At 45.4% G+C, this 25,953-nt stretch overlaps 1 protein-coding gene across 1 annotated transcript; it reads left to right on the forward strand.

The window, feature by feature from the left end:
* The first annotated feature begins 7,468 nt into the window (after positions 1 to 7,468).
* On the forward strand, positions 7,469 to 24,230 carry LOC139278160 (sperm microtubule inner protein 8-like). Its single transcript, XM_070896815.1, has 7 exons — positions 7,469 to 7,748; positions 9,234 to 9,295; positions 10,956 to 11,151; positions 22,050 to 22,111; positions 22,218 to 22,282; positions 22,373 to 22,405; positions 24,164 to 24,230. Exons 1-7 carry the CDS (start codon positions 7,469 to 7,471, stop codon positions 24,192 to 24,194), a joined length of 729 nt encoding a protein of 242 aa, XP_070752916.1. The 3' UTR covers positions 24,195 to 24,230.
* Positions 24,231 to 25,953: the final 1,723 nt, after the last annotated feature.

The following is a 25,953-nucleotide window of genomic DNA, read 5'->3' on the forward strand; positions in this document are numbered from 1 at the left end:
ATCAGGGCAGTTGTGAGAGATGATATTGGCTCTAATGAACAAAATGTTGAATCATTGTGGATGGAGATTAGAGATAGTAAGGGGAAAAAGTCACTGATGGGTGTAGTTTATAGGCCCCCAAATAATAACTTCACGGTGGGGCGCACAATAATCAAGGGAATAATGGAGGCATGTGAAAAAGGAATGGCAGTAATCATGGGGGATTTTAACCTACATATCGATTGGTCAAATCAAATCGCAGGGGGTAGCCTTGAGGAGGAATTCATAGAATGCATATGGGATTGTTTCTTAGAACAGTATGTTACAGAACCTACAAGGGAGCAAGCTATCTTAGATCTGGTCCTGTGTAATGAGACAGGAATAATAAACGATCTCCAAGTAAAATCCTCTCGGAATGAGTGATCAAGTATGGTTGAATTTGTAATACAGATTGAGGGTGAGGAAGTAATGTCTCAAACGAGCGTACTATCTTAAACAAAGGGGACTACAGTGGGATGAGGGCAGAATTGGCTAAAGTAGTCTGGGAACACAGACTAAACGGTGGCACAATTGAGGAACAGTGAAGGACTTTTAAGGAGCTCTTTCATAGTGCTCAACAAAAATATATTCCAGTGAAAAAGAAAGGCGGTAAGAGAAGAGATAACCAGCCGTGGATAACCAAGGAAATAAAGGAGAGTATCAAATTAAAAACCAATGCGTATAAGGTGGCCAAGGTTAGTGGGAAACTCGAAGATTGGGAAAATTTTAAACGACAGCAAAGAATGACTAAGAAAGCAATAAAGAAAGGAAAGATAGATTACAAAAGTAAACTTGCACAAAACATAAAAACAGATAATAAAAGCTTTTACCGCTATTTAAAATGGAAAAGAGTGACTAAAGTAAATGTTGGTCCCTTGGAAGATGAGAAGGGGGATTTAATAATGGGAAATGTGGAAATGGCTGAGACCTTAAACAATTATTTTGCTTCGGTCTTCACAGTGGAAGACACAAAAACCATGCCAAAAATTGCTGGTCACGGGAATGTGGGAAGGGAGGACCTTGAGATAATCACTATCACTAGGCGGGTAGTGTTGGACAGGCTAATGGGACTCAAGGTAGACAAGTCCCCTGGTCCTGATGAAATGCATCCCAGGGTATTAAAGAGATGGCGGAAGTTATAGCAGATGCATTCGTTATAATCTACCAAAATTCTCTGGACTCTGGGGAAGTACCAGAGGATTGGAAAGCAGCTAATGTAGCGCCTCTGTTTAAAAAAGGGGGCAGACAAAAGGCAGGTAATTATAGGCCGGTTAGTTTAACATCTGTAGTGGGGGAAATGCTTGAAGCTATTATTAAGGAAGAAATAGCGGGACATCTAGATAGGAATAGTGAAATCAAGCAGACGCAACATAGATTCATGAAGGGGAAATCATGTTTAACTAATTTACTGTAATTCTTTGAGGATATAACGAGCATGATGGATAGAGGTGTACCGATGGATGTGGTGCATTTAGATTTCCAAAAGACATTCGATAAGGTGCCACACAAAAGGTTACTGCAGAAGATAGAGGTACGCGGAGTCAGAGGACATGTATTAGCATGGATCGAGAATTGGCTGGCTAACAGAAAGCAGAGAGTCGGGATAAATGGGCCCTTTTCGGCTTGGAAATCGGTGGTTAGTGGTATGCCACAGGGATCGGTGCTGGGACCACAACTGTTTACGATATACTTAGATGACCTGGAAGAGGGGACAGAGTGTAGTGTAACAAAATTTGCAGCTGACACAAAGATTAGTGGGAAAGCGGGTTGTGTAGAGGACACAGAGAGACTGCAAAGAGATTTAGATAGGTTAAGCAAATGGGCTAAGGTTTGGCAGATGGAATACAATGTCGGAAAATGTGAGGTCATCCACCTTGGAAAAAAAAACAGTAAAAGGGAATATTATTTAAATGGGGAGAAATTACAACATGCTGCGGTGCAGAGGGACCTGGGGGTCCTTGTGCATGAAACTCCTTGTGCATGAATCCCAAAAAGTTAGTTTGCAGGTGCAGCGGGTAATCAGGAAGGCGAATGGAATGTTGGCCTTCATTGCGAGAGGGATGGAGTACAAAAGCAGGGAGGTCCTGCTGCAACTGTACAGGGTATTGGTGAGGCCGCACCTGGAGTACTGCGTGCAGTTTTGGTCACCTTACTGAAGGAAGGATATACTAGCTTTGGAGGGGGTACAGAGACGATTCACTAGGCTGATTCCGGAGATGAGGGAGTTACCTTATGATGATAGATTGAGTAGACTGGATCTTTACTCGTTGGAGTTCAGAAGGATGAGGGGTGATCTTATAGAAACATTTAAAATAATGAAAGGGATAGACAAGATAGAGGCAGAGAGGTTGTTTCCACAGGTCGGGAAGACTAGAACTAGGGGGCACAGCCTCAAAATACGGGGGAGCCAATTTAAAACCGAGTTGAGAAGGAATTTCTTCTCCCAGAGGGTTGTGAATCTGTGGAATTCTCTGCCCAAGGAAGCAGTTGAGGCTAGCTCATTGAATGTATTCAAATCACAGATAGATAGATTTTTAACCAATAAGGGAATTAAGGGTTATGGGGAGCGGGTGGGTAAGTGGAGCTGAGTCCACGGCCAGATCAGCCATGATCTTGTTGAATGGCGGAGCAGGCTCGAGGGGCTAGATGGCCTACTCCTGTTCCTAATTCTTATGTTCTTATGTTTTTATGTACAAAGATAGGTGGGAAAGCAAGTTGTGTGGAGGACGCAAAGAATCTGCAAAGGGGTATGGTTAGATTAAGTGAATAGGCACAAATTTGGCAGATGGAGTATAATGTGGGAAAATGTGAGGTTATCCACTTGGTAGGAAAATAAAAAAAACAAATTATTTAAATGGGGTTAGATTACAAAATGCTGAGGGATCTGGGGGTACTCGTACATGAAACTCTTTTTGGAGTTCACCTGCAAAACATAAAACATTAAACGGTGCCACCCGACCTGGGTGACACTCCAGACATTTACAAGGCCCTTTTTTTCTTCCCCCCTTTTTTTGTTTTTTTTTGTGTTTTTCTTTTTTTGGTTTTTTTTTTTGGGCACTAAAATCACAATTTTCCCCAGTGCCCCCTATAAAATGGAAGGGGGACACTAAAAGCACCGGCAATTAAAACAAATTAAACTTAAAAACGTAAAATCAAATTAAAATTTGGTTGCCGGGCGTGATGATGCACTCCAGTCCCTCCGGTGCCCACCTCTCGCGGAAGGCCGCGAGCGTACCGGTGGACACCGCGTGCTCCATCTCCAAGGACACCCTGGACCGGATGTAAGAGCGGAAGAGAGGCAGGCAGTCATACTCGTACATGAAACACAAAAAGTTAGCATGCAGGTGCAGCAAGTAATTAGGAAGGCAAATGGAGTGTTGGCCTTCATTGCAAGGGGGATGGAGTATAAAAGTAGGAAAGTCCTGCTACAACTATACAGGGTATTGGTGAGACCACATCTGGAGTACTGCGTACAGTTTTGGTCTCCTTATTTGAGGGATATATTTTCATTGGAGGCAGTTCACAGAAGGTTCCTGAGGTTGATTCCTGAGATGAAGGGGTTGTCTTATGAAGAAATGTTGAGCAGGTTGGGCCTGTACTCATTGGAGTTTAGAAGAATGAGAGGTGATCTTATTGAATCATATAAATTCTGAGATGGCTTGACAGGGTAGATGCAGAGAGGATGTTTCCCCTCGTGGGGGAATCTAGAACTAGGGAGCATAGTTTCAGAATAAAGAGTCGTCCATTTAGAACTGAGATGAGTAGAAATTTCTTCTCTCAGAGGGTTGTGAATCTTTGGAATTCTCTGGGCCAGAGAGCTGTGGAAGCTGGGTCATTGAATATATTTAAGTGGGGATAGACAGATTTTTGAATGATGAGGGAGTCAAAGATTATGGAGAGCAGGGAAGTGGAGTTGAGGCCAGGATCAGATCAGCCATGATCTTATTGAATGGCGGAGCAGGCTCGAGGGGCCAAATGGCCAACTCCTACTCCTATTTCTTATGTTCTTATTCTCGTGCACCCTACATTTCTTTATCATGTACACCCTGAAATGTTGATAAAGGAGCAGCACAGAAATATAGAAACATAGAAAATAGGTGCAGGAGTAGGTCATTCAGCCCTTCGAGCCTGCACCACCATTCAATATGATCATGGCTGATCATGCAACTTCAGTACCCCATTCCTGCTTTCTCTCCATACCCCTTGATCCCTTTAGCCGTAAGGGCCACATCTAACTCCCTTCTGAATATATCTAACGAACTGGCCTCAACAACTTTCTGTGGTAGAGAATTCCACAGGTTCACAATTCTCTGAGTGAAGAAGTTTCTCCTCATCTTGGTCCTAAATGGCTTACCCCTTATCCTTAGACTGTGACCCCTGGTTCTAGACTTCCCCAACATCGAGAATATTCTTCCTGCATCTAACCTGTCCAATCCCGTCAGAATTTTATATGTTTCTCTGAGATCCCCTCTCATTCTTCTAAGCCTAGTCGATCCAGTCTTTCTTCATATGTCAGTCCTGCCATCCCGGGAATTAGTCTGGTGAACTTTCACTGCACTTTCTCAATAGCAAGAATATCCTTCCTCAGATTAAGAGATCAAAACTGTACACAATATTCAAGGTGTGGCCTCACCAAGGCCCTGTGCAACTGCAGTAAGAACTCCTGGTTCCTATACTCAAATCCTCTCGCTATGAAGGCCAACATGCCATTTGCTTTCTTCACCGCCTGCTGTATCTGCATGCCAACTTTATATGATTGATGCACCATGACACCTAGGTTTCGTTACACCTCCCCTTTTCCTAATCTGTCACCATTCAGATAATATTCTGCCTTCCTGGTTTTGCCACCAAAGTGGATAACCTCACATTTATCTACATTATATTGCATCTGCCATGTATTTGTCCACTCACCTAACCTGTCCAAGTCACCCTGCAGCCTGTTAGCATACTCCTCACAGCTCACACTGCCACCCAGTTTAGTGTCATCTGCAAACTTGGAGATATTACATTCAATTCCTTCGTCTAAATCATGAATGTATATTGTAAATAGCTGGGGTTCCAGCACTGACCCTTGCGGTACCCCACTAGTCACTGCCTGAAAAGGACTTGTTTATTCCTACTCTTTGCTTCCTGTCTGCCAACCAGTTCTCTATCTACGTCAATACATTTCCCCCAATACCATGTGCTTTAATTTTGCACACTGATCTCTTATGTGGGACCTTGTCAAAAGCCTTTTGATAGTTCAAATCCACCACATCCACTGGTTCTCTCTTGTCCACTATATTAATTACATCCTCAAAAAATTCTAGAAGATTTGTCAAGCATGATTTCCCTTTCATAAATCCATGCTGACTTGGACCGATCCCGTCACTGCTTTCCAAATGCGCTGTTATTACATCTTTAATAATTGATTCCAACATTTTCCCCACTACCGATGTCAGGCTAACCGGTCTATAATTCCCTGTTTTCTCTCTCCCTCCTTTCTTAAAAAGTGGTGTTACATTAGCTACCCTCCAATCCATTGGAACTGATCCAGAGTCTATAGAATGTTGGAAAATGACCACCAATGCATCCACTATTTCTAGGGCCACTTCCTTAAGTACTCTGGGATGCAGACCATCAGGTCCTGAGGATTTATCGGCCTTCAATCCCATCAATTTCCCTAACACAATTTGCTGACTATTAAGGATTTCCTTCAGTTCCTCCTTCTTGCTAGACCCTCGATCCCCTAGTATTTCCGGAAGGTTATTTGTGTCTTCCTTAGTGAAGACAGAACCAAAGTATTTGTTCAATTGGTCTGCCATTTCTTTATTCACCATTATAAATTCACCTGATTCTGACTGCAAGGGACCTACATTTGTCTTCACTAATCTTTTTCTCTTCACATATCTATAGAAATTTTTGCAGTCAGTTTTTATGTTCCCTGCAAGCTTACTCTCATACTCTATTTTCCTCCTCCTAATGAAACCCTTTGTCCTTCTCTGCTGAATTCTAAATGTCAATGGAACTGACCTTCCATGCAACATCCTCGTAAATCTCTTCTGTACCCTCTTTAGTGCAATCACATCGTTCCTGTAATGCAATGACCAGAACTGCACGCAGTACTCCAGTTGTGGCCTAACGAGTGTTTTATACAGTTCAAGCATAACCTCGCTGCTCTTGTATTCTATGCCTCGGCTAATAAAGGCAAGTATTCTGTATGCCGCCTTAACCACCTTATCAACCTGGCCTGCTACCTTCAGGGATCTGTGGACATGCACTCCAAGGTCCCTTTGTTCCTCTACATTTATCAGTGTCCTACCATTTAATGTGTATTCCCTTGCCTTGTTAGCCTCCCCAAATTCATTACATCACACTTCTCTGGATTGAATTCTATTTGCCACTGTTCTGGCCACCTGACCAGTTCATTGATATCTTCCTGCAGTCTACAGCTTTCTTCTTCATTGTCAACCACACAGACAATTTTTGTATCATCTGCAAACTTCTTAATCATACCCCCTACATTTAAGTCTAAATCATTGATATATACCACAAAAAGCAAGGAACCCAGTACTGAACCCTGCAGAACCTTACTGGAAGCAGACTTCCAGTCACAAAAACACCCATCAACCATCACCCTTTGCTTCCTGCCTCTGAGTCAATTTTGGATCCAACTTGCCACTTTGCCTTGGATCCCATGGACTTTTACTTCCATGTGGGACCTTATCAAAAGCATTGCTAAAATTCATATACACTACATCGTACGCACTGCCCTCATCGACCTTTCTTGTTACATCCTCAAAAAATGTAATCAAATTAGTCAGGCACGACCTTCCTTTAACAAATCCATGCTGACTGTCCTTGATTAATGCATGTCTTTCCAAATGAAGGTTTATTCTGTCCCTCAGTATTTTCTCCAATAATTTTCCCTATCACCGAGGTTAGGCTGACTGGCCTGTAATTACACAGTCTATCCCTTTCGCTTTTTAAACAAAGGTACAATGTTAGCTGTCCTCCAGCACCACAGCTGTAGCCAGAGAGGATTGGAAAATGATGGCCAGAGCCTCTGCTATTCCTTCTTTTGCTTCTCTTAACAGCCTGTTGGTGAGCTGCCTTCTTGACCCGTTGCAGTCAGTGTGATGAAGTTACTCCCATAATGCTGTTAGAGAGGGAGTTCCAGGATTTTGACCCAGCGAGGATGAAGGAACGGCGATATACTTCCAAGTTGGAGGGGAACTTGCAGGTGATGGTGTTCCTAAGCAGCTTCTGCCCTTGCCCTTCTAGGCTGCGGGTTTGGGAGGTACTGTCGAAGAATTGATGAAATTTAAAGTGAATTTTTTTTTTAATTGGGTGGGCCACTAATTGAAACTTAGAATTGAGAAATTAAAGTTATAGGCTGTATGTTTTGTGATAAGGTAACAGGGTCACTAACTAGGTAACAGTGGGCGTTACTCGGTTGCCAAGTAACTGTATGACTCCTTGGACACAGAACGCTGCGGGCGATGCGGGAGGCGCTGAGACCAAGGTGGGCGGACAGCGCCCGACACAGCCGTTCAGCCAGATGCAGGACAGGTTGGCAGATGAGAGTCAGGGGCCGGGGGCGCTCACGCAGCCCTGGCGGGTTAGCCTGGCGGCGCGGAAAACGTTCATGTACCGGCCCGACCTGCCCACCCTGCGCCACATGAACATGGACGACAATTCCTGCAAACTACCGGAGGAGCACAGCCGGCACACCACCTATCGCAGCCCAGGTGAGAAAGGCGGTGCGGGGGAGCGCACGTTCAGAGGGAGCGGGGCCGGGGCCGGGGCCGGAAGGAGCTGTACAGGGGCGAGAACCTGGTGAGGGGAGGAGGTAAGGAAGGGGTGAGAGGGAGGAGGGAGGTCAGGAAGTAAGGAATGGGAGGAAGGAAGGAAGTAGAAAGGGGTGGGAGGAAGGAGTCAATGGGAAAATTAAAAGGAGAAGGAGAGAAGGCGAGAGGAGAGGAAGCAAGATTAGAGAAGACAGAAAAAGTAGTATCAGTAATGATGACCATGAAGCTACCCAGATTCTCCCAAAAACCCATCTGCTTCACTAATGTCCTTTAGGGAAGGCACTCTGCTGTCCTTACCCGGTTTGGCCTACATGTGACTCCAAACCCATAGCACTGTGGTTGACTCTCAACTTCCCTCTGCGGTTCGAGAAGGCGGCTCACCACCAACTTCTCCAGGGCAATTCAGGATGGGCAATAACTGCTGGTCTTGCCAGTGAGGCCCACATCCTGTGAATGAATAAAACAAAAGGAAGGGGCTCACTTCGCACTGCTGCTTTTGAAGGGTACTGTATGTGCGATGTATCTCAGACCTGTTGCCACTGGGATGTGTCCTCAGCAATTATGCAGTACTTGTGCTCACAGCCCAGGTGATCGGCCTCCAGGACTGGTGTAGAAAACAGAAAATGTGTTCCCAATCTATGTTGCACTGCCTCGGAATAGCTTGGTACTGGCAACAGGTGCCAGAAGTTGAAAGGAATGAACAGAGTGAGCACAAAAATTGGCCAGAAATACAGTTCTGTTTTTCAAAGGTCTCAAAGTCACAGAAAGTCTGTTGAAAGCAACGTGACCAAATGTAAAGGTTGCCAGAAATTTAAAGGGCAATCTTATGAGTCTGTACTCCTGGGCTCAGCCTTGCCCATGGGCAGGTCAAGGTGAGTCCTTTGTCATTGAGAAACTAAGAGGTCAGCTGGGCACCATGTGCCAGTTATCAATATACAAAGTACCATGTGAGCACAGTGTAAACTGGTTAAAATATAGCTCAATGAAATGTAACTCAAAATATAGAAAACAGCTACAAACATAGTGTCCTCCTCCACTAGTAAAATGGCCGACCAAGATGACCAGTATACTGTCAGTATAATGTTGATGCAAGGTGGTTTTGGGTGTCCATCGATGTAGAATGGGAAGTATAACCCAGGAGACTGGCAAGCATACTGAAGCCCCAAGATGTGAAACTATCTCGCACTGGTTTGAATTGGCACAGAGTGGAGTCCAACTACAGCTTAATTTGCTCCCTTCACTTCAATGCAAGCAGCTCTCTCTTAAAGGGAAACTGCAGAACCAACCGAACTGATAGTGGCTCCTCTGTTCTTCCTTTTATGCTTTGATTTTGCTTGACAAAGATGGTCTGGGAACAGACATTCTTAGTATAGATTTCTGCATTGCACTGACTAATTTTTCCACACTTTTTAAAATTATTTTTAGATGACTTCTCAACTTCCTCCTTTACCCTGTTTGACCATCCCAAAAAAGCCCATGCAGCACTGGTGAGTGATTTTCATTTGAGTCCATGTTGATTATAAGTAACATGGTAGCAAGTGACCGTGAAGGATGGACACTGCACAGATCAGTTGCAGAGCAAGCCTAAGATGTACATCCATCCAGTGCCACAGGAAACAGTTGCAAAGTTTTGGCACAGACTGCCACTTACATTTTCGTACACAAGTCATAAATACAAGTATACAATCCACTAAACCATCAGAAGGGCTGCAGTTATTGGACTGCAGCAACACAGATTGTTAATCAAAAGTAAGGTGACCATCACCAAATTACTCGCATTGCAATCCATTCATCTTGCCAGAAATTCATTCATCATAATCCATTCACCTTCCCAGAGAATTTCCCATCATGATCCATTCACCTTGTGTGTCCATTTCCACCTCTGTAACATCGCCCGTCTCCACCCTTGCCTCAGCTCATCTGCTGCTGAAGCTCTCATTCCATGCCTTTGTTACCTCTAGACTTGACTATTCCAACACACTCCTGGCTGGCCTCTCACATTCTGCCCTATGTAAACTAGATGTCATCCAAAACTCAGCTGCCTGTGTCCTAACTCGCACCAAGTCTGCTCACCCATCACCCCTGTGCTCACTGACCTACATTGGCTCCCGGTTAAGCAATGCCTCGATTTCAAATTCGCATCCTTGTTTTCAAATTCCTCCATAGCCTCTCCCCGCCCTATCTCTCTAATCTCCTTCAGCCTCACAACCCTCTGAGATATCTGTGCTCCTCTAATTCTGCCCTCTTGAGCATCCCTGATTATAATCGCCCACCATTGGTGGCCGTGCCTTCTGTTGCTTAGGCCCTAAGCTCTGGAATTTCCCGCCTAAACCTCTCTGCTTCTCGAGCTCTCTTTCCTCCTTCAAGACGCTCCTTAAAACCTATCTCTTTGACCAACCTGCCATAATTTCTCCTTATGCAGGTCAATGTCATTTTTTATCCCATAATACTCCTGTGAAGCACCTTGGGATGTTTCACTACGTTAAAGGCGCTATATGAATATAAGTTGTTGTTTACAGCCAATTTTTAAGTGTAGTCACTGTTGTAATATAGGAAACACAGCAGCCAATTCGCACACCACAAGCTCCCACAAACAACAATGTGATAATGACCAGATAATGTTTTTCAGTGACGTTGATTGATGGACAAATATTGGAAAGGACACTGGGGATAACTCCCTGCTCTTGTTCAAAATAGTGCCATGGGATTTCTTACATCCACCTGAGAAGGCAGATGGAGACTCAGATAAACATCTCATCCAAAAGACAGCACTTCTGCCAATGTAGCACTCCGTCAGTACTACACTGAAGTGTCAACCTAGATTATGTGCTCAAGTCTCTGGAGTGGGACTTGAACCCACAACCTTCTGACTCTGAGGTGAGAGTGCTACCACTGAGCCATGGCTGACAGTTAATGAGAGGGAGAGCCCCCATGGGCATCACTCATAGTATTCAGTTACAGGAGAGCATTGATAGAGGTCTGGGAGCAAGCTGTCCATCCACCCACCCTCACTTCGGGAAGATATAGGGCTGGAATAGCTACAAAGTAAGTGAATAATTAAAAGAAAATACATAACATAAAGCAATGTGAAAAGCAGTTCCTTTCTGTAGGATAACATTTATAATTATTATTTCCTGTTCTATCCAGTTATTTGCTCATGCCGGAGGATCGCTAAGTGCAAGCGACAAGTATTCCCCTGATGGAAAGCGATATATGATTCCCAGCATTCATATTGAGAAACCCTGGAGTCACTACAAGCCTTTGATCTCTGAGGCCTCCCAAGACTGGTCTCGTTTCGTATCTGAGTGCGGGGAATTTGTGCTTCCCATAAAGGATCACAGAGGTGAGCTCTAAAGAATCGTTGTCTTCTTCTTCGGAGTTGAGGATGACTTGCTTCCAAAGAGTACAGTTTAAAGAGTACCGTTGTTGCAATAACAATTTTTTTTTCGTTCTGCTGGCTCTGTATCTCAGTGTCGCCATCATAAGGGGAACCATGAGACACTCAGATCCCCTTCTCATTATTTTATTTGTGCCAGCTTATTAGCGCAGTGCATTACAACATAGAATTGTAACCAAGTTAAACCCACTGTCATATTTTGGCATTTTTTTTGGCCGTTTAACCACTGAAGGAGTTTGGTGTAATTTATCTTGAAATGAAGATTACAAGTCAACTTTAGCTCTTGAGGAGTTAAATTCACAGAATTGAAATGATGAAGTGTTGGATTGGAGTTCAGACTAAGCGCCTGATCCAGATTGCTTGATACAATGGAAGCTCATTCAGACAGTCCAGTGATGATCCACACCTATTAATGTTGAGATGTTGCTATTCGTTTGGTCCCGGCAGGACGTAGGCCCAGAATTTTCGGTCGGGATGACGGCGAACTGGCGGCATTCGCCATCATTCCGCCTTTCGAAACTGACCACCGCCTCGGGATTTGGTTCATGCGCAGGCTCATGCGGAAATCCCAAGGTTGCGGTCTGTCATTGACCACTCCGAAACTGGCTGCGCTGTCCAGGAGGCACGATTGCTGGTTAAATTGTCAACTCTCCGATAGGGGGAAAGTCAGAGGTCAAACAGCTGGCTTCCTGTCCAACGAGGAAACTCGGTGAGTTCTAAAATATATGCTTCATTACGACAGAGTTGATCAGGTCCAGAGGAAACTTTGGTTAGAAAAGTTAATTTAGCCTGCTAACAGGATCATTGTGCTGTGTTTTGTTTTCTATACTGCGAAGGGGTTTACTGAATTAAATCAGAGTGAGGTGAAATTCAGTGCAGCTGTTACTCTGCATATTCGCTTGATAATTGTAAAATAAAGCAGTTTGTTGATTTGCATTTGGCCTGGTCTCCCTAACCTGTTAATAAGTCTGCCTTTCGGAAGATTGGAGTAGCACCTGTGGATGTGACTTGTGAGATTATAGTATCCAGTTCACATAATCAGGGATGTCAATGTTTCGCTCCTGGGTCATGCCATTGTATTACTAGGTATTGGGCAGTAAAGGTAAACTCCTCATCATAGGGGACACGGGATCCACTTAACGGGAGAGAGCAGCGAGCCTGAATCTGAGAGATTACCTACAGCAGAGCTGCAATTTGTAACACCCACAAAAAGAACAACATCTCTTGGACCCTTTCACAAATTTACTTCATAAAACTGTACTTGCACAATAATGCTTTGGAAATATATTAATTTAAAATGACTGATTTTAAGCATGTAATTCTGAGGAGATGTTAGTGCACAAAATTCTCCCCTCTTACTCATATTACGAGTTCCTGGCCTAAGCAAGCCCATCCTATCTGATACATCCTTACTATACAGTATAAATGCACACGAGGCCCATGCTTGAGAGAAGGTCAGTCTGTGACCTGTCCTTTATTTCATAGCACTCAAGTGATGGAAGTGGGTGGAGCTTCCCCTTTTATATCTGAAGGTCTAGGTTAGGAGTGTCTCCCACAAGTTCACCACCTAGTTATCATTGTTCTCACAGTGTACAACTTAGGTCAGATTATACATGGGTTACAATGCTGGTTGAATACATGACATCACCTCCCTCACCCCCAAAGTCTTATTGGGATCAAGGGTTGAGTCTCTCTGGTGGTTTACGCTCCCTTGTAGAGCGCCTGAGTTGGGGCTCCGGTTGTTGGGCACTGGCCTGAGTGTCTGCTGTTTGCGGTGCCTCAGGCCTGTCCGGACTGCCCACAGTGACTGGGCTCTCCTCCCTTCGGTGTTCGGTCACCTGTGGTGAAGTGAACTCTACATCGTGTTCTTCCTCTGCTTCTTCTATGGGGTTGCTGAACCTCCTTTTTGTTTGATCCACATGTTTGCGGCAGATTTGTCCATTGGTAAGTTTAACTACCAGAATCCTATTTCCCTCTTTGGCAATCACAGTGCCTGCGAGCCATTTGGGCCCTGCAGCGTAGCTGAGGACAAAAACAGGGTCATTTACATCAATACACCGCGCCCTCGCATTCCTGTCATGGTAGCCATATTGTGACTGGCGCCTGCTCTCGACAATTTCTTTCATGGTGGGGTGTATAAGGGATAACCGGGTTTTGAGCGTCCTTTTCATTAACAGCTCTGCGGGTGGAACCCCTGTGGTCGGGATCTGCAGGCCAACACGAGGCGTGATAAGCGGCATTATAGGGAACCCTCTTGGATTCTGAGCATCTCCTGTTTGATTATCTGCACTGCTCGTTCTGCCTGGCCGTTTGAGGCTGGCATGAACGGTGCCGTTCTAACATGGTTAATTCCATTGGCTGCCATGAAGTCCTGGAATTCAGTGCTTGTGAAGCACGGGCCATTGTTGCTGACCAAGATGTTCGGTAGACCGTGGGCGGCGAACATTGCCCGTAGACTTTCTACCGTGACAGAGGAGGTGCTTGAATTTAAAATGTCACACTCGATCCATTTGGGGTAGGCGTCTACTACAACCAAAAACATTTTTCCCATGAAAGGACCTGCGTAGTCCACATGGATGCGTGACCAAAGCTTGGCGGGCCATGGCCAGGGGCTAAGGGGGGCTTCCCTGGGTGCATTGCCCAGCTGGGCACACGTGTTGCACCTGCGAACACAAAGTTCCAGATCTGCGTCTATCCCTGGCCACCAAACGTGTGACCTGGCAATTGCCTTCATCGTGACAATGCCCAGGTGCCCATTGTGGAGTTCTCTGATGAACACCTCTCTGCCCATCTGGGGCATGACTACGCGGTTTCCCCACAGTAGGCAATCGGCTTGAATCGAGAGTTCATCCTTGCGCCTGTGCAATGGTTTAAATTTCTCAGGGCATGCCCTGTACGTGGCTGCCCAGTCCCCATTCAGGACACATTACATAAGAACATAAGAACATAAGAATTAGGAACAGGAGTAGGCCATCTAGCCCCTCGAGCCTGCTCCGCCATTCAACAAGATCATGGCTGATCTGGCCGTGGACTCAGCTCCACTTACCCACTCGCTCCCCATAACCGTTAATTCCCTTATTGGTTAAAAATCTATCTATCCGTGACTTGAATACATTCAATGAGCTAGCCTCAACTGCTTCCTTGGGCAGAGAATTCCACAGATTCACAACCCTCTGGGAGAAGAAATTCCTTCTCAACTCGGTTTTAAATTGGCTCCCCTGTATTTTGAGGCTGTGCCCCCTAGTTCTAGTCTCCCCGACCAGTGGAAACAACCTCTCTGCCTCTATCTTGTCTATCCCTTTCATTATTTTAAATGTTTCTACAAGATCACCCTTCATCCTTCTGAACTCCAACGAGTAAAGACCCAGTTTACTCAATCTATCATCATAAGGTAACCCCCTCATCTCCGGAATCAGCCTAGTGAATCGTCTCTGTACCCCCTCCAAAGCTAGTATATCCTTCCTTAAGTAAGGTGACCAAAACTGCACGCAGTACTCCAGGTGCGGCCTCACCAATACCCTATACAGTTGCAGCAGGACCTCCCTGCTTTTGTACTCCATCCCTCTCGCAATGAAGGCCAACATTCCATTCGCCTTCCTGATTACCTGCTGCACCTGCAAACTAACTTTTTGGGATTCATGCACAAGGACCCCCAGGTCCCTCTACACCGCAGCATGTTGTAATTTCTCCCCATCCAAATAATATTCCCTTTTACTGTTTTTTTTCCAAGGTGGATGACCTCACACTTTCCGACATTGTATTCCATCTGCCAAACCTTAGCCCATTTGCTTAACCTATCTAAATCTCTTTGCAGCCTCTCTGTGTCCTCTGCACAACCCGCTTTCCCACTAATCTTTGTGTCATCTGCAAATTTTGTTACACGACACTCTGTCCCCTCTTCCAGGTCATCTATGTATATTGTATACAGTTGTGGTCCCAGCACCGATCCCTGTGGCACACCACTAACCACCCATTTCCAACCCGAAAAGGATCATTTATCCCGACTCTCTGCTTTCTTTTAGCCAGCCAATTCTCTATCCATGCTAATACATTTCCTCTGACTCCGCGAACCTTTATCTTCTGCAGTAACCTTTTGTGTGGCACCTTATCGAATGCCTTTTGGAAATCTAAATACACCACATCCATCGGTACACCTCTATCCACCATGCTCGATATATCCTCAAAGAATTCCAGTAAATTAGTTAAACATGATTTCCGCTCCATGAATCCATGTTGCGTCTGCTTGATTGCACTATTCCTATCTCGATGTCCCGCAATTTCTTCCTTAATGATAGCTTCAAGCATTTTCCCCACTACAGATGTTAAACTAACCGGCCTATAGTTACCTGCCTTTTGTCTGCCCCCTTTTTTAAACAGAGGCGTTATATTAGCTGCTTTCCAATCTGCTGGTACCTCCCCAGAGTCCAGAGAATTTTGGTAGATTATAACTAATGCATCTGCTATAACTTCCGCCATCTCTTTTAATACCCTAGGATGCATTTCATCAGGACCAGGGGACTTGTTTACCTTGAGTCCCATTAGCCTGTCCAGCACTACCCCCCTAGTGATAGTGATTGTCTCAAGGTCCTCCCTTCCCACATTCCTGTGACCAGCAATTTTTGGCATGGTTTTTGTGTCTTCCACTGTGAAGACCGAAGCAAAATAATTATTTAAGGTCTCAGCCATTTCCACATTTCCCATTATTAAATCCCCCTTCTCATCTTCTAAGGGACCAACATTTACGTTAGTCACTCTTTTCCGTTTTATATATCTGTAAAAGCTTTTATTATCTGTATTTATGTTTTGCGCAAGTTTACCCTCGTAATCTATCTTTTCTTTCTTTATTGCTTTTTTAGTCATTCTTTGCTGTCGTTTAAAATTTCCCCAATCTTCTAGTTTCCCACTAACCTTGGCCACCTTATACGCATTGGTTTTTAATTTGATACTCTCCTTTATTTCCTTGGTTATCCATGGCTGGTTATCCCTTCTCTTACCACCGTTCTTTTTCACTGGAATATATTTTTGTTGAGCACTATGAAAGAGCTCCTTAAAAGTCCTCCACTGTTCCTCAATTGTGCCACCGTTTAGTCTGTGTTTCCAGTCTACTTTAGCCAACTCTGCCCTCATCCCACTGTAGTCCCCTTTGTTTAAGCATAGTACGCTCGTTTGAGACACTACTTCCCTCATCCTCAATCTGTATTACAAATTCAACCATACTGTGATCACTCATTCCGAGAGGATCCTTTACTAGGAGATCGTTTATTATTCCTGTCTCATTACACAGGACCAGATCTAAGATAGCTTGCTCCCTTGTAGGTTCTGTAACATACTGTTCTAAGAAACAATCCCGTATGCATTCTATGAATTCCTCCTCCAGGCTACCCCGTGCGATTTGATTTGACCAATCGATATGTAGGTTAAAATCCCCCATGATTACTGCCGTTCCTTTTTCACAAGACTCCATTATTCCCTTGATTATTGTGCGCCCCACCGTGAAGTTATTATTTGGGAGCTTATAAACTATGCCCAACAGTGACTTTTTCCCCTTACTATCTCTAATCTCCACCCACAATGATTCAACATTTTGTTCATTAGAGCCAATATCGTCTCTCACAACTGCCCTGATATCATTCTTTATTAACAGAGCTACCCCACCTCCTTTGCCTTCTTGTCTATCTTTCCGAATCGTCAGATACCCCTGTATGTTTAATTCCCAGTCTTGGCCACCCTGCAACCACGTTTCTGTAATGGCCACCAAATCATACCCATTTGTAATGATTTGTGCCGTCAACTCATTTACTTTATTTCGAAAAGCTACGTGCGTTTAGGTAGAGTGTTTTAATACTAGTTTTTAAACCATGATTTTTAGTTTTGACCCCTCCTGCAGCTCCTATATATTCCGTGGCCCTTTTTGTTTTTTGCCTTGGGTTTCTCTGCCCTCCACTTTTACTCATCTCCTTTCTGTCTTTTGCTTTTGTCTCCTTTTTGTTTCCCTCTGTCTCGCTGCATTGGTTCCTATCCCCCTGCCATATTAGTTGAACTCCTCCCCAATAGCACTAGCAAACACTCCCCCTCGGACATTGGTTCCGGTTCTGCCTAGGTGCAGACCATCCGGTTTGTAATGGTCCCACCTCCCCCAGAACCGGTTCTTGACTAGAGACAATAGCGGGTCTCTGTTTGTCCAGACTTTAATCTGATGGGCTGTCACGGGTGAGCCTTCGCTTCCAAAAGCTTCAACAGCCATGACCATCTCAGCAACATGCTCGGTAGCCCCCTCAGTGGTGGCGAGTGGGAGCCTGCTGAGTGCATTGGCGCAGTTTTCGGTGCCCGGTCTGTGCCGAATTGTGTAGTCATAGGCGGCTAACGTGAGTGCCCACCTCTGTATGCGGGCCGATGCATTTGCATTTATGGCATTGTTGTCGGCCAAAATGGACGTTATGGATTATTGATTTGTCTCCAGCTCAAATTTCCTGCCAAACAGGTACTGGTGCATTTTCTTTACCACATATAGACATGCGAGCGCCTCCTTTTCTATCATCCCGTAGCCCCTTTCTGCCTGGGACAGACTTCTGGAGGCATAAGCTACCGGCTGTAACTGACCCTTGGCATTGACCTGCTGCAACACACACCCGACACCATAGGACGACGCATCGCATGTTAACACAAGTTTCTTACATGGGTCATATAGCGTTAACAGATTGTTGGAACATAACAAATTGCGTGCTCTATTAAAAGCCCTTTCCTGGCTGTCCCCCCAGACCCATTCGCGACCTTTGCGTAGGAGCACGTGTAGCGGCTCTAGCAGCGTGCTCAATTTTGGAAGAAAGTTACCAAAATAGTTCAGGAGCCCCAGGAATGAACGCAGCTCCGTCGTGTTACTCCGTGGGTGCTCTCTGGATCGCTTCCATCTTGGACGCAGTAGGGCTGATCCCGTCTGCTGCTACCCTCATCCCCAGGAATTCTACCTCTGGAGCTAGGAAGACGCACTTCGCCTTTTTCAGTCGCAGCCCTACCCGGTCCAGTCTGCATAGCACCTCCTCCAGGTTGTGGAGATGTTCTTCAGTATCGTAACCCGTAATGAGGATGTCATCCTGAAAAACCACCGTCCCTGGAATCAACTTGAGGAGGCTTTCCATATTTCGTTGGAAGATCGCGGCGGCTGAGCGAATCCCGAATGGACATCTGTTGTACTCAAACAACCCCTTGTGTGTCATGATGGTGGTCAGCTTCTTCGACTCACTCGCCAGCTCCTGGGTCATGTAAGCTGAGGTCAGGTCCAATTTTGAAAAAAGTTTGCCACCGGATAGCGTCGCAAAGAGGTCCTCCGCACTCGGTAGCGAGTACTGGTCTTGGAGTGACACCCGATTGATGGTGGCCTTGTAATCGCCTCATATCCTGACCGACCCATCCGCCTTGAGCACTGGCACAATCGGGCTCGCCCAGTCACTGAATTCGACTGGCGAGATGATGACTTCCCTCAGCAGGCGGTCCAATTCGCCTTCTATCTTTTCCCGCATCACGTACGGCATCGCTCTGGCCTTGTGGTGTACTGGCCTGGCGTCCGGGTTTATGTGAATCACTACCTTGGCCCCTATGAAAGTGCCAATGCCGGGTTGAAATAATGAGTCAAATTTGTCCAGGATCTGTGAGCATAATACTCGCTCCACATAGGAAATTACATTGACATCGCCCCATTTCCAGTTCATGACAGCAAGCCAACTCCTCCCCAGTAGTGCGGGACCGTCCCCGGAACAATCCAGAGTGGCAGTCTGTTCTCCGAATCTTTGTGGGTCACGACTACCGTGGCGTTGCCTCGCACCGGAATGATTTGCTTTGTGTAAGTCCATAGCTGTGCGTCAATCGGCGATAATTTTGGCTTCCTGGCCTTGGACGCCCACAACTTTTTGAACTGTTTGATACCCATCAGGGACTGGCTGGCCCCCGTGTCTAGCTCCATTGATACTCGGATGCCATTGAGGAGCACTTTCATCATTATCAGTGACGTCCTGGTGTATGAACTGTATACGTGCTCCACATGAACTCGCTGAACTTCAGCTTCCAGCGATTTCCCCCAGCGTTCATTTCTGCAATTTCTGCAGGTATTTTGCTCACCTCTGCAAACTCCGGCTGAGTGTGTGCCTCCACGCCTCCAGCATGAGCTGCTGTTTGAAACAAAAGGTCCTTTGCCAGTCGATCATCCCTGACTGCCCCTGTTATTGCCCTTGAGTGCGCCATTAACAAGTGTTGATGGCCCCATTACTGGCCGCATTGTCCCTTGCAATGGCGTGAATCGCCGGTCAGCTTGCCATTGTCTCTGTCGAACTCCCCCTCTGGGTTCGACTACATGTTGGGGCATGCCCGACTGCCCTTGTCTGCCTAGAAAACTGTGTGCTGCTTTAACAATGTTGAATCTCTGTCCCAACCATTCCTTAACACAGTACCTCTCGTCTGTTCTGCTAGTGGCCATGCTCGCGTGATTTAAATCCTAGTTTCTTGTCGCCATTGATACGTCCTTTCTATAGTATAAATGCACACGAGGCCCATGCTTGAGAGAAGGTCAGTCTGTGACCTGTCCTTTATTTTATAGCACTCAAGTGATGGAAATGGGTGGAGCTTCCCCTTTTATATCTGAAGGTCTAGGTTAGGAGTGTCTCCCACAAGTTCACCACCTAGTGGTCAGTGTTCTCACAGTGTTCAACTTAGGTCAGATTATACATGGGTTACAATGCTGGTTGAATACATGACACTATCCAACACCAAGTGGAGGGAGGGAGTTCTCATAGCCAGAGCTTCTCTAGCAATGACTTCTCTTCCCATCCTGGACTGTCACCTCTTGAGTTCCCCAAGGATCCATCCTTGGTTCCTCCACTAACTTATCTACATCCCACCCTTTAACAACCTCATCCATAAACATGGGCTCAGCTTGCACCAATACAATGATGACACCCAGCTCTACCTCCCCATCATCTCGCTTGATCCTCCACTGCCTCTGCATTTTGTCCAACATCCAGTCATATGTATGAACCATACTTTCCTCCAGCTAAACATTACGAATACTAAGGCCAAAAATCTTGACTTGCCACTGACTCCACCCCACTCCCTGGCCACTGTTTGCAACCTTGATGTTCTGTTCAACCCTGAGCTGAATTTCCAACCCTATTTGTTTTTTTTTATTCATTCAATTGCCCTTGAGAAGATGGTGGTGAGCCACCTTCTTGAACAGTTGCAGTTTTTTCTGTAGCAGACAAGTGAGTGGCTTGCTAGGCCATTTCAGAGGGCACTTCAGAGTCAACCACATTGCTGTGGGTCTGAGGTCATATTTAGGCCAGACCAGGTAAGGACGCAGATTTCCTTCCCTAAAGGACATTAGTAAAGCAGATGGATCACGATTGATCACGATTACTGATACTAGCTAGTAATCCTCAACTAATGATCTGCACACATAATCAGCTGGGGAATTTAAATTTATTTAATTAACTGAATTTAAATTCCCCAGCTGATTTGAACACATGTGTTGAGGATTAGTTGAGGATTACTAGTCCTGAAACATAACCACTATGCTGTCATACCCATATCTGCATACCTCCACCCCTGGAACATGGTCGACCCCTACTTTAGCCCATCTTCTGCTAAAACCCAACCAGCCTTACAGCCCCTCCCCACAAACTTTCTTTTCCTCTGATTTCGGCATATTGTACATTAACCCTCCTTTTGTCTCACCATCGATGGCTGCACTTTTAGCCACTCTGGCCCATGCTCTAGAATTCCTTCCCCAAATCTCTCCACCTCATACTCCCCCTCCTCTTTTAACCCACCTCTATGACCAAGCTTTTAGACTCCCCTCCTAATCTTTCTTTGATATGGTGTTTATTTTTTTTTGATATTACATCTCTGTGAAGTTCCTTGGGATGTTTTTCTATTTCAAAGACACTACACAAATGTAAGTTGAATGTGTTCCCACTCCTGATCACTGTCCAGTGAATCCTGCTGGAAAATGCACTGAATGTAGATGTTGGATGATGGCAAGCACTGGTATGCCAGTGGTGCTCTTACATTTGAAGGCTTACGCATGAAAACAGGCACTTGGGTAAGGTGGGCTTCTGTACCTATTGAACCACACCCCAATGTGAGTTAGCACCTTTGGCAGTGGAATGGTTAAAATTGTAGGGGCTGGACTTCAGGCTTTTCTGTTTTCGGGGCGAAAACGGAGGCGGGGTGGGAAAGTTACCAGCTGGGAATAGTTTGCGCTTTAGTATGGAAGTTTCAGCATCTGGGCCCTGCGTCAGGGGGTGCTAAGTAAGGCGTTGTACACTTTTCGTGGCGCAAGGATGGGAAACTCGCGAACTAAAGTGCTGGGCCGTGTGCGCTCCGAGAGAGGCCTGTGGGGCGGTGGGGGGAAACCTTTTATTTTTAAAAAAACCCCACAAAAACATTCCCATAGCATTGCCCACACCACCACAACACAAATCGCTAAAAAAAATTAAAACAACACTTGTACTTATCTTTGGAGTATTCTACCTTCCTCTGCACAGCCGCTGGATCGTGGCAGGGCGCTGGAGACCTCACCGCTGCCTTTCACACCACTCCGGGGCGAAACCCAGAGCACAAAGGACTGGAAAATCCAGCCCATTGTGCATTTATTTAATGCAGCATGCATTGGGCTACAATGATTGGTCGATGTTATATAATAATAAAGTTGGTGTACCTTATATAATAAAACATTAACAGTTAAGTTTATCTGATACATTAGTACAGTCAGAGTGCTTAATGCAACACGGGTAGCTTATGTTATATTTTGGGCGTGTTCACTGACCAATACCTTATTTTTTTGCTGTTCTTTTTAGATCTACACTACTCTGGTTACGCAGTACGATATTTGAGACCCAACATTACCCAGTCTTGGAAGGTAGAGTCAAAGTTTAATTCCCGTCTCGTGTTCCATGCCTTGTGTTGCTTTATTATGTAAAGCACCTGTTAGTATTTAAAATTGATCACTGCGTGTCCCCTTCCAGTACTACCTTCACTCGGAGCCATCAGTGAGCAACTATGCCCAGAAGCCCATCTCAGTCAATACTCTGTAAGTCCCCATAAAGATTGTCCAGTCAAATTGGTGCCAAATTTTTTGCTAATCCTCTTACTTACAATGATATTTTTCCCCCTTCAACAGCAACCGATACAGAATGTTGTCCAGTCCATTCAGGTACTTGTGTTTGACTTTGTAGGACAACACTCTTCAGATATCAATGTTGTTTGTAATTTACACCATTTTGTATTTACTATCTTGGGTGCCACAGGAACTGATGCCTCAGTTACACTATTGGTATCAGTGTAATAGTGGTGCCAATACGTGTGAGTTTGTACCAGTTCACTGACTTTTGTGCCACTTGAGGGATTGAAGGGTGAAAGAGAGAGAGAGGAAAACAGCATCTTATATCCCTGTGTCCAACTGTGACCTGTCCTGTCCCACCCTGACCAACTGTGACCTTCTGCCCTGTCCCACCCTGACCAACTGGGACCTGCCCTGCTCTGTCCCACCCTGACCAACTGGGACCTGCCCTGCTCTGTCCCACCCTGACCAACTGGGACCTGCCCTGCTCTGTCCCACCCTGACCAACTGGGACCTGCCCTGCTCTGTCCCACCCTGACCAACTGGGACCTGCCCTGCTCTGTCCCACCCTGACCAACTGGGACCTGCCCTGCTCTGTCCCATCCTGACTAACTGGGACCTGCCCTGCTCTGTCCCACCCTGACCAACTGGGACCTGCCTTGTCCCACCCTGACCAACTGGGACCTGCCCTGCTCTGTCCCACCCTGACCAAATGGGACCTGCCTTGTCCCACCCTGATTAACTGTGACCTACCCTGTCCCACCCTGACCAACTGTGACCTGCCCTCTCCCAACCTGTGACCAACTGTGACCTGCCCTGTCCCATCCTGACCAACTGTGACCTGCCCTGTCCCATCCTGACCAACTGGGACCTGCCCTGTCCCATCCTGACCAACTGGGACCTGCCCTGCCCTGTCCCACCCTGTGACCAACTGTGACCTGTCCTGTCCCACCCTGACCAACTGGGACCTGAAGTTTATTACACAAATGTACAAATAAGCACCATTATGCAATCAGTGTGTCCTGCAAATGCCATGTTGAGGCTATACACCCCTACAACATTAGTTTGCAAAACCAATGCACAGTTTTCCTCTTCTGTAAACAATGATTCCTAATTTTAAAAAATGCTTCTTGATTGTTAAATGTTTGTCAGCTTTCCTATTCCAGTGTGTAATCTGTTTGTTTGTAATGAATGGCTTCTTCAAATGTCAGCTGAGGCTCATTGGTAACACGATTGCCTCTATGAGTCACGAGGTTGTGGGTTCAAACCCTGCTTCAGAGACTTGAACAATAATCTAGGATGAGAGTCCAGGGCAGTACTAAAGGAATGTTGCTCTGTCGGAGGTGCCGTCTTTCAGATGATACATCAAACCGAGACCTCGTCTGGCTGTGACAACACCCTGGAAGTGGTCTGCTCTCTATAGTTATAACCTGCACAACCCATTGCTGGTATGCCATACCATGTGTATGATACCCAAGACCGCACCAAGCGATGTACCCTATAATTCCTGAGGTGGCATCACAGCCGAATCTGATCCCATAACCACATGTGCAGTAGGTGGGGGGGATGGCACTGGATAGCTCTCAGGAGTGAGAAACCTGGTGAATTATTTCCCCTCCTTATCCCATGCGTACTGAGTCTATTTGGAGCATCCTTATCTGAGCTGCAGTTACTTGGCTCAGCGGCTATCAATCCTCTGGCCTTCTGGCCTGTGCTAAAATCTACACTAGTTACCATAATTGCATTCTAATGTTACAAGCAGTTAGCATAACTCATTTTATGGTGCCTTTGTTTCTATTCTCATTCACCCAAGTCTCAGAATCGCCTTTAATGGTAAATTATGTTTTATAGTCGTACTTCCTTCCAGCGACCTTGGTACTAAAGTGCATCGTGGGTTCGGAAGCTTTGAGCAAGAAGCTGTCGCCACAGAATCTGTGGCCAGAATTGCTGCCGGATCTGGAGCTGCTAAAGTAATTTCATAGGAGTAAACAATTCTCATTCAATATTAAGAACGTATTTTAATGTTCACTGAGTAAACAGTGTAACGGAAGTGAGCTGTGCTGGTGCTTTTCCTTTAGCGATCATGAATCCCAATAACTTGCTGTAGCCCACTACAGTGCATGATTGTAAATCATTTCCATAGAGGCTTAGCCTCAAATTCACTCACAGTCTGCACCTTGGGCTTTAGGCAGAAGAGAATCACTCCTCGCTTCAGCACACATAGTATAACATATTACAGATTTCAAATTTCAAAAACTGAGATGGATACATTTTTGTTAGGGAAGGGTATTAAAGTTATGGAAGGGTGGGTAGATGGAGTTAAGATGCAGTTCAGTCGTGATCTAATTGAATGATGGAACACACTTGAGGAGCTGAATGGCCTACTCGTGTTCCTATCCTTACCCGTCCATGAGATAGAAATGTACAGAACCCAAAGAGACTATTGTGCTCGATCTAGCCAGTCCCAAAAGTCTGTTCCAAATATTCACCACCAACGTATACCTCAGAATTCCCTTACAAACAGTTACACCACATACACATTATTGTGGCAGCTGTGGCTTAGTGGGTAGCACACTCGCCCACTCCAGGAACTTGAGTACATAAATCTAGGCTGACTCTCCAGTGCAGTGCTGAGGGAGCGTTGCACTGTTGGAGGTGTCGTCTTTCGGATGAGACGTTAAATCGAGGCCCCGATTGCCCTCTCATGTGGACGTAAAAGATCCTATGGCACTATTTCGAAGTAGAGCAGGGGAGTTCTCCCCGGTGTCCTGGCCAATATTTATCCCTCAATCAACATAAAAAAGACAGATTATTTGGTCATTATCATATCACTGTTTGTGGGAGCTTGCTGTGGGCAAATTGAAGTCTTTCTTTTTTTTTATTATATCACACATAGATCAGTGGACTGCTTTGCTCAGCAACCGTCACACTAGGGTAAAACATCAGTGCAGCACATTATTGTAGTACATTTGCAGGGCAGTGTGTAGTATGGTACATAGAGCACAGTAGGTAGCTCTTTGGTGCAGGGTGTTATTGTAGTGATGCAACATAGTGTAGTGTTCACACTGCACACAGATATAGTGAGAATGATAGCTTTAGTGTAGCACATGTAGCACCCTGTAGGTACTCTTCTGACTTGTTCTGGTTTCTGAGTAACATTACGAAGTTTCGCCCAGTGCACCTGGACCCACATTATCAGAGAAACATCCCAGTTCAGAGGAAGCAACTGGTCTCTACAGTGGGGATGAATTTATTAATAAAAATAATATTGTCTGCAAGATAAGAGTCTTTATGACAGTGTATGGATGAGGGAGTAATGTATACACTTTCTTTACACTTGTATTTCTTATCGAAATTTTACCTTGTGATACATTGAACCTTCTATTATAGTGAAATTAGGTACACAACTTTCTGTTATAGTGAACTCGGGTACATTGAATCTCCTGTTAAGTGAAAGTGGGTGCACTGCATCTCTTGTTATAGTGAACAGTGGTACATTAAACCTTCCTTTTATAGTAAACACAGATACGCTGACTCTCCTGTTATAGGGCCCAAATTTCCCCAGCTGCCTAGACCAGCGTAGTTAGGGGTGGGTCACTGACTTTTTGGGGCAAAAAAAGTGCCAAAAACTTACCTTCCAC

The sequence above is a fragment of the Pristiophorus japonicus genome, chromosome 13 (assembly GCF_044704955.1).
Source record: "Pristiophorus japonicus isolate sPriJap1 chromosome 13, sPriJap1.hap1, whole genome shotgun sequence".
Lineage (NCBI taxonomy): Eukaryota > Metazoa > Chordata > Chondrichthyes > Pristiophoridae > Pristiophorus > Pristiophorus japonicus.